This window comes from Choloepus didactylus, chromosome 2 (assembly GCF_015220235.1).
Source record: "Choloepus didactylus isolate mChoDid1 chromosome 2, mChoDid1.pri, whole genome shotgun sequence".
Classification (NCBI taxonomy): Eukaryota; Metazoa; Chordata; class Mammalia; order Pilosa; family Megalonychidae; genus Choloepus; species Choloepus didactylus.
Genome location: NC_051308.1, coordinates 35,211,473 through 35,220,652, shown reverse-complemented (window position 1 = coordinate 35,220,652; position 9,180 = coordinate 35,211,473). Strand labels below are relative to the sequence as shown.

General features: G+C 46.1%; 1 protein-coding gene and 1 long non-coding RNA gene across 5 annotated transcripts in view; one reads left to right on the top strand and one right to left on the bottom strand.

Moving 5' to 3' along the window:
• Positions 1-1,485: 1,485 nt before the first annotated feature.
• Positions 1,486-3,187, bottom strand: LOC119524376. The gene is made up of 2 exons (XR_005214805.1): positions 2,909-3,187; positions 1,486-1,754 (listed from the first exon to the last, which is right to left on the bottom strand). It is a non-coding gene; the product is annotated as an uncharacterized LOC119524376 (long non-coding RNA).
• Positions 3,188-3,311: 124 nt separating this feature from the next.
• CNIH3 (cornichon family AMPA receptor auxiliary protein 3) overlaps positions 3,312-9,180 on the top strand; it is a 122,780-nt gene continuing 116,911 nt past the window's right edge. For all 4 annotated transcript variants that reach the window (XR_005214801.1, XM_037822981.1, XM_037822966.1 and 1 more), the window contains exon 1: positions 3,312-4,246. Coding sequence is in view for 3 of the 4 variants with exons in the window: in XM_037822981.1 (XP_037678909.1) it covers positions 4,166-4,246 (81 nt within the window). In the remaining variant the exon portion in view is untranslated. The remainder of the gene's footprint in view (positions 4,247-9,180) is intronic.

Below are 9,180 nucleotides of genomic sequence, written 5' to 3'. Positions count from 1 at the left end.
CAGAAAGGGAATAATTGGATATACCATAAGTTCACAGCATTCATTTATGGGGGAAAATGCCAGTTAAGAGATACTCTTGAATTCTGCATGAAATGTGGGGTCTGGTCAGATCTTCCTCTGGGCAGAGTGCGGTTAGTGATGGGACGAAAGGAGACTCACAGTCCACTTAAGTAAGCTTCCCATGAATTCAAAAATACTCTTTAGGCTTTGACTGTTTCTCTGATATATGCTTGAGTGAGGGGTGGAAAGGGGGGTGTAAAAGGAGGGGAAAAGCAGGATAGGGTAGCAAGCAACTTCTTGATTAACGTAGTCTTTAGTTAGGTGGGGACACTCTATTTGCTTCACCCTCAATAAAATGAGGTGCTGCTATACATAATATAGAAAAAGGTAGAAACCCAAAACTAGTCTTTGTATAGAAACTTGGAGAAGCAGGAATAGGTTAAGAATAAGTCAGATGATTGTATAACTATATAGCTTACATGATGTGACGATATGATTGTGAAAACCTTGTGGCTCACACTCCCTTTATCCAGTGTATGGACAGATGAGTAGAAAAATGGGGACAAAAAAGTAAATGAATAATAAGGGGGGATGGGAAGGACAGGCTGTTTTGGGTGTTCTTTTTTACTTTTATTACTTTTTTTGGAGTAATGAAAATGTTCAAATATTGATTGCGGTGATGAATGCACAGCTATATGATGATGCTGTGAACAAATGATTGTACACTTTGGATGATTTGTATGCTGTGTGACTATATCTCAATAAAATTGCAAGAAAAAAGAATAAGTCAGGAATACATGGAACAATCAAACTTACTTAAGAGCAGAGGATGTTTGATAAAATTTGCCCCAAGTTGCCACCTTTTCTGTTAACTGTCCCCTGATCATACTATCCCAAAGCATTCTGTTCCTCTTCTTATACACCATTGTTAGTACTGCTTGTGGCACCTGGAAATTGCATCAAGCTGTGTATAACAGAAAACCCAACCAGCAGCATGGCAAAAATGTGGACTGGCTATTCAAAAGCTACTCAAAAACCCTTTTTCTTTGCCTTCCTAAAAGTGTGAATGAGAAAGGACATCTCTTCAGACTCACCTGCAACTAGGTGGAGGTGGCCAAGTGCCAGGGTTATGGCTAATGAGATGTAGGAGATCCCTGGAGAGGTCTGCCTTTCCTTTCCCCTAAAGACAAGCCCTTATGGGCTGAAAACTTGGCTCTTTTCTTTCTTCCTGCCTGCGACGTGGACATGATGTCTGGAATGCAACAGTGTTCTTGTGACCATGAGAACCAAACTTCATGCTAAGTACAGCAAGTCAGGAAGATACAAGGAGCTTGGAACATTGATCATGTCATGGAGCTTCCATATCATCCCTGAGCTGATTACCCCTATTTTCTGTCACATAAGAAAAACAACCCCCCTATTAAACCATCTATCACTTAAGAATTTTGTTTACCTGCTAGCAACAGAAGACCTTTCTTCCATGGCTTAAAAAAACTGAGAAATTTTATTTTCTCATGCAACAAGAAGTCAGGGAATAGAAAGTTCTGGGCTGTTAGGCTGGCTCAGTTATGTCATCAATGGCCATGGTTCCCTTTATCTTCTTCACTTCTGCATTCTTAATGAATTGATTTTCTCCTCATAGTTGCAAGATGGTTGCTGTTCCTCCAGGCATCAGGTATGTATTCCAGGCAAAAAGAAATATATAATTCATGGGTTCAAACTGCATCACACATTAACCTCTGACTTCATGGTAGCTAGGAAAGAAAATCAAGCAGTTGGCTTTTTAGTGTCTACAGGAGAAGAAACATTTTCATTTTGCCTCATAAAATATGTAGCTGGTCTTGACCCAGAGGCACAATTAAATGCTGATCTGACTTCCTCTCATTTCTCTACATCCCACTGAGAAGCTTCTAGCTTCCAAATTGGAAGTGTGACCAAACACTTGTAGGAATGCTGGGGTGTAGTGGACAGAGCCTTGGGTTAGGAGTTTGCAGACCTGATTCTAATCCTTTCACTAGCCAGTTATATGACTCAGTAAATTCCATTGCTCTGCTGTTCCATTTGTTCTGTAATTCATCCCTCCCAGCTCTAAAACCATTGTAATTGCATCCATAGACAGAGCGGCTAGCAAACCACGTTTAGAATCAATCGACTATGTACTTAGGGCTCACCCCGTGCAAGTTACCAGGTGCTCTGATATTCACTTCTACATGGATTGTGGTTCCAGTCTTCCACCAGCATTTGCCAATCTTCTTTTAGGGTAGGTCTTCTTGCTTTCCGGATTTACAGACTTACCTAACTCATGTTCTGTCTAGAATGATTGTATGGAACCTCTTTCACGCCATATCAAGAAATCCCTTACAAGCAGGCATGGCACATTTCCGAGATGGTAGGCTGAAGTGTGCAGATAATAATCCCTACCATTTATTGACTGTGTACCAAGTGCCAGGCTCTGTGCTAGGTTCTTTACTTCTATTCCCGTTTAATCCTTTATGAGATTCGTACTACTCATAAGGAAATCAAGGTTTAGAGAGATTAAGACACTTGCAGGAAAGGGATCTGACTCCAAAAACATATGTATGCTTTTGACCAACACTGAGCATTGTTGCTGCCTCTTCAGCCCAGAATAGTCCACCAAATCTCCGTTTCCCTAGTCTCAAGGTCAGATGTCGGTGCAGGGCGCGGGGGCAAGGCGGATGCGAGCGATGCTAATGAGAATTTTACAGGGGCTGGGTACAACGTTGCAACCCCTTCCGAGCTCCCCTGGGGTCCTAGGGCTTGTACTGTAACCTCAACCAACACCAGGCAGGTCCCCGGGCACCATTTCATCTCCCGCCCCCACCAGAGGCGAAACAGCGAGAACCAAGAAGATCTGCTGTCGCATTTAGGCGCGAGATACATATCATACCCTTCCGCAGCTTGCCACCTCTTTCAGACGCACGTGTTTAAAGAGTCCCTACTCCTCCCGACTCCGCTCCACCTCGCCCCCACCTCCGCGCGTCTGCCCGGACCCCGTCTGCGCCGCTGGCCTCAAGTTTCGCCGGCGAGACCTGTGCTCCAACTGCAGCGGCAGCCGGGACCGAGCGCCTAGCGGCGCTTGGCCGCCCACCCAGCCCCCGCCGCCGCAGTCTCCGCCCGCCGGGGAGGGCTTGCTCTGTGGAGCGGGAGCCAGGGGTGGGGCGCGGAGAGGGAGGGGATCCCGGGACGCGCTGCTTCAGTTCTCGCAGCGGCAGAGGCGGCGACAGCAGCAGGTGAAGTGAGCTCCGCCACGAGCAGCACTTGGCCTGAAACCCGCCGCTACGGCCGCCTGGGCGGGAGCAGGGCCTCTCGGCTGGAGCCCGTCCCCGCCCCGGTCCGCCCTCTAGTTTCCGGGGAACTTGGATTACCGAGGCCGGCCAGCCGGTACCGTGATTGGGGCAGGGCCCGGGCGTGCCGTGGAGCGCACATTGGTGCTGGAAGCCACGTCCGGGGCGTAGGACTAAGCGGAGCTGCGCGTCGGAGGAGCACATCGCGTCTCCTCCCGGCTACCTGAAAAACCTGTTCTTCCGGGAAAGGGCGGCTGCCATCTCTGGGATTTCAGAGGTGCTCGGAGACCACCCGGGCATCTTGCAAGTCGCTCTCGGTTTGCGCCTCAGTGGCGCGAGAGGATTCTGAGCGGCGCACTCTCCTCTCCTCTTCGGCTTAGGCGTGGACAGCAAAGGACTCTTCCCTGGGGTTCCACTTTCTCTTTCTTCGGGAGAGGGGTCGGGGGACGGGAACTTGTCACTCATAACTCTGTGGAGTTTTCGCACCCCTCGCCGTGTTTGTCTCGAAGGGCTCGCTGGTTGGCACTAATCTGCAGGAGTCCTCTGCTTTTCGATTTCTTTAATTTGGGGACAGTTCCCGCCAAAGACATTCGACGCACCTTTCCCTGTTTTGGCGGGCGGGCTGGCGTCCCGGGTCGCCGGAGCCTGCGGGAACCCTGCCCTTATAAGCTGCCTCTCGAATCTCTCTTCGTTTAGCCTGACTCCTTCTGGCTACTGTTCTCGAGGGGACGGTGCAGACGTGGCTCCCTTTTGCCCTGTTCATCTTTTGAGGGAGTGCGTGCTAGACAGGGGGCATTGGCCTCCTAGGAGCTACTTGTGTGGTGGAAGTAGGCGCGAGGACAGCCCCGGGGTCGTCGGCCATGGCCTTTACTTTCGCTGCCTTCTGCTACATGCTTTCCCTGGTGCTGTGCGCTGCGCTCATCTTCTTCGCCATCTGGCACGTGAGTAACCGGCAGCGGTTTCTAACTCTTTTCTTCCTCCCCAAACGCGATCTTCTCCATCTCCTTGCCCAATTTCTCGAAAATATCACCCATTTCCTTCAAATTGCGAGTGTGGGCGGACAGGGAGTCCAGTCGCGGCACACCTGCAGGTCACACCCTGTATGGTTCCCTTGTCCTGGGGCAGGAGACAGTTCGCAGGATCCCGACGCCAGGTTGCGTCGGGAGCGCCTTCGGGGTCTTGGAGTCCTGGCGGGGAGGCGGAGGAACCGCTGGTTCCCGGGGCAGAGTCTCTAACCAGACGAAGCCTGGCGGCGAGTCCGGGACCCCCGGGAGCGGCGGCTAAACTCCATCTACACGCATCCTTCCCCCGCCCCCTCCTCCTTGGGCGGGAGGTGAAGAAGCGCCGCCGTGGGGCCCGGCAATTAGTCAAGTAACTATAACAACTAAACATTTAAAATGTCAGCATCTGTGGTGGGTTGCATTTAGACATAATTGGCCACAAAGTGGAAACACGACGGGAGCGCCTTCCTTGTAAGAGGAAGTAGGGAGAGGCCGGAACCGGGGAGGGGAGGGAAACTAGGTGATGGGGTCCAAATGGAAGGTGTGAAGGCGAGGAAGAGAGAAAAGCGAGGGGGAGAAGGCAATTGGGGAAGGAGAAGGATAAATAAGGCGGCGGAGGAAAGACGAGCGGATGGTTTCCTCTTTTGAGCTCTGGGAGCCCCGGGTCCTTCCCTCCCCCCGCCCCGGGGTCCTAGCCCGAAGACTCCCTACAGTGGCGGACCTCGCTTCTGTCGGCGTCCCCAGCATCCCCGGCGGGACGGGGCACAAATTTTCCTGCTGTTCTTCCAGGGGGACTACGCCAGACTGAGGGCAGTCATGGGTCCCAGTTCTGCAGGACCGGGACAGAGGTGGGCCATATGGTGTTGGATTAGGGGACAGAAAGCTTCTGAATGGGAGAAGAATGAAAAAGAGGGCGACAGCAGGACTGATCAAAAAGACCTTGGAACATATGGCAAGTCAAATGAACTCTCAGGGCTTCATTCTCTGAGGTTGTGCAAGTTGTCTATCCTCACCATCAGGGGGCTGGTGGGAAGGATGGCTAGATCAAGTGTTGTAGAAGGAACGCCACAGTGTAGTCTCCCACCAATAACATCTTTACCCTGCCCAGCAAGTCCAGGTGATACGGAAGGATCCTGGGATGAACCCCAGGAGGCTTGGTTCTGGGAGCCTGAGAGAGTCAGCAGGCAGTGGGAGACCTGAAGACCCGAGGAAAATTGCAGGGTGGATAAGAGGCGGGTGTTTTGTATAAGTCGTTTCTAGAGGGTTTATCTTAAAATAGAACTAAGCAGCTAAGGAGTTCAGCTAGAGCAGCTCCCTTTACAGGGATTTCTGACAGGGAGTAGAGGGATACGTGGAGAGGAGGGCTTCTTCTAATCATGCAATCTTAAGAAAGGTGCTTCCTGGGCTTGCTTCCTCATCGTTCAAGTGAGAAAGTTGGCCTGAATGATCTCTAAGCTTCCTCCTATTTCTAAGGTTGTGTAAATCTGTGAATGGGTTGATTAGGGAATTTGGAGATGAGAGAGAAGCAATTCAGACAAAGGATATGGGGGCTGACCAAAAATCATGTGAGTTGGGAATGAAGGGATTCTGCACCGCCCCTCCCTTTGCTCTGGGATGTTGGGTCTCATTTGCAGGCTAATTAATTTTCATTGAGCCTTGAGATTGTTGACAGTTGTTAAGGGAAACTTAAACTTTACTTAATTTACAGTAGAAAGGGGTGGAGAACAGCATATCCAAAACAATGCAGAAAACCTCTGCTACTGTGTTTGAAGCGTTTTAAATTTGCCATTTTAACCATTCTTAAGTGTAAAATTTATTGGCATTAATTACATTTATGATGTTGTGCAAACATCACCACCATCCATTACCAAAACTTTTTCATTACTCCCAACAGAAATTCTGTACCCGTTAGGCAATATGCTAATATGGTTTAAAGGAGCTTTCTCTGCTTCTTTGGATTTGGGGAGTTCTTTGTGTTTAGAAGGCTAACTACTCTCTTCAGAAATACTTCATTTGCTTTTTCTTTTCTTTTTTGCCATGGTCAGAGGATGGTAGATACCAGAGAGTTCCAGCAAACTCTCTGAACTAGCCCCTGAAGCAGAGCAGTTAATCAGAGAACAATTCTGTCCTGCACAGGGGAAGATAATAAATAATTCAAGAACAGGTATATTAAGTGAACAGTTTGCAAATCTGGTTGACTGTTAGCCTTGGAATCAAAATCAGGTGTTCCAGTGATCCTGTGTTGGCCCCCACTCTCCACGTTACCAACACTTAGCCACCACCCCCATCTAGGGATAGATAAGTGCAGTTGTATCCCAAGTCTGGGTCAGGTCCTATCCAGATTCCAGTGAGAATGGCAAGACTCCGGTTTCTAATAGTAAAACAAGTCTATGCTCTTTAAACTCACATGATGGTAACAATTCCAAGTCTCATTCCCTTTTCCTTTCCTGGTCTTTTCCTTCTCTCTCTCCCTCTCTCCAAACCAGACAACTGGAAACCCTACCACACTGATTTTTTCCTGAACAGTTAAAGCAGAAATCTGAAATACAGCAGTTTCATTGCACACAATGTATGTGTGTGTGCTGTGCATTTGCCTTCTTTCCAGCTTCTTATAGTCCTTCAGTATTTCTTTGATCTGATGAGCCATATGGATTGCTTAGCATATATTGACACCCCACATAATAAATTGGACACTTGAATATACAGCAGTTAAAAGACATGCACCACTTTCATGCCAAGGCTGAAAGATATGATGGCATGGTTTTCTTATTTAATTGCACATACCTATTTAGGGGCAATAGTAGTAACTACTACAGTGGACTGAGCCCTGTTGTAGGCACTGTATAGAGGGCCTCTCAGATATGCCTCCAATGGTTTACCTCCCCCCTTGCTCCCACCAGAGGTCTGGTAGCAAGGATAGATATAGCCGGCCATGAAAACATTTCTTTTAAGTCTTCTTTTACATTTTGAAAATTTATGGGCTTTTGCATTTATTCCATTATATATATCTGCATTTGTTTTCAGATGAAAATGTTTCAAATTACTGAGTAATTTTATATTGGCCACCATCTTTGAGTACATTTGTCACGTGGAAGATCTGCTCAGCTTATTCTGTGGCTTTGCATACCTTCAGGCACATGGCCTCCTACTGCCCAGACAGCACTTTAGTCCTCACAATTAACATTGTGAGGAGGAAACAATGATCAGAGAGGAAACCAGATCAGAGAGGTTACCAAACTTGCCCAGGTTTGCACAGCTGGTATGTATTGGAGCTGGAATTTGACCTGGTTCCGTGAAACAACTATATTCATGCCTTTTTTTAAAATTGTAGTTACTGTCTTTAGATGTTCAATTTTGATAATAGTGGACAGTGTTTCTATCCAAAGAATTACGTTTCCCTGTATAAATAAAGTATTAGAGTTGGAATTTCTGATTGGAGTTATAACAACAACACAATTCTAAACATACTATATATCTGTTTTAGAAGAGGAAATTTGGTTTCCTCTTCTTAAATTAGTTTTTTTAATCAAAAATATTAAATTTATCTTTTATTTTCTTCATTGTATATGTAATATTTTATAAAGTTTAAAATTTGTTGAATAAATGCTGATTTTCTTGTTTGCTTATTTATTTTACATACTTGTATATATAATTCTGAAACTTTTTGCCCTTAGCATTTTATTTTAATCATTTTTTTGTATTGTAGAATATAACATATATACATAGAAGTGATAACTTTCTGAGTGCAATTTAACAAGTAGTTAGCAAATTTCAAAGAATATTGTAGGTTACGGTTCGAAGTTTCAGTTATTTCCTTATTGTGAAATATGACATATATACAAGAAGGTAATATCTTTCAAAGTATGATTTAACAAGTAGTTTATATAGGAAATATCCAAAGTTGTTATGAGTTACAGTACCATAGTTTCAGCTATTTCCTTATTGTGAAATATACTCAAAAAGGTGCTAGCTTTCAAATTATAATTTAACAAGTATCTATAGAACAAATTTCAAAGGATGCTATGTGTTACAGTTCCACCATTTCAGTTCTTTTCTTCTAGCTATTCTAATACCCTAGCAACCAAGAAAAAGAAAATTATATAGAGATTCAGTATTGATAATCCTTTGTTAAATTCTATCTTGTCTGTTGCTGCCTCCTCTTCTAGTTTAATCACTTTCCCAGTCTTCCAGGATGTCTAGATAGTGACCACCCTAACTTGTTCATGTTAAAAGGGATGTCAACTTTATGAGAAAAGGGGACACATATGATTGATGTTCTTGAAGAGGCTATTGCCTCTGGGTTTTAGGACTTAGCTGGTGTATTAGTTAGGGTTCTCCTTGGAAACAGAATCAATGAGAGATGTCTCTTATTATCAAATTGTAAAAGTGACTCACGCAACTGCGGGAGTGCACAAGTCCAAATTCTGCAGAGCCGTCAACAAGCTGTCAACTCCAAGGAAGACGTCTGACGAACTCCTCGGGAAACGAACCGGCAACTTTGACGAACTCCTCAGGAAACGAACCGACAACTTCGACGAGCTCCCCAGGAAAAGCTTCACTGAGCAGCTGAAGAAGAAGTGAAGGTTTCTCTAACCGTCCGGCTTATAAGCCTCCAACTGATCACCCGGACCAAATCCAGCCAATTGCATTCTCTCACTGTGGAAGCACGCCCCTTGATGAGTCATCAGTCAGCTGCAGTCAATTGACTGATGATCCGACAAACCAGTCCGTTGGTTTATTAACCAGCCTCAAATAGCCTCACAGCAATTGTCAGGCCAGTGCCAGCTTGACCAGACAGCTAGGCCACCTAGCCAAGTTGACACATGAACCCAACCATCACAGTCCACCCCTTGTCAACTTGGCAGTTGTACACA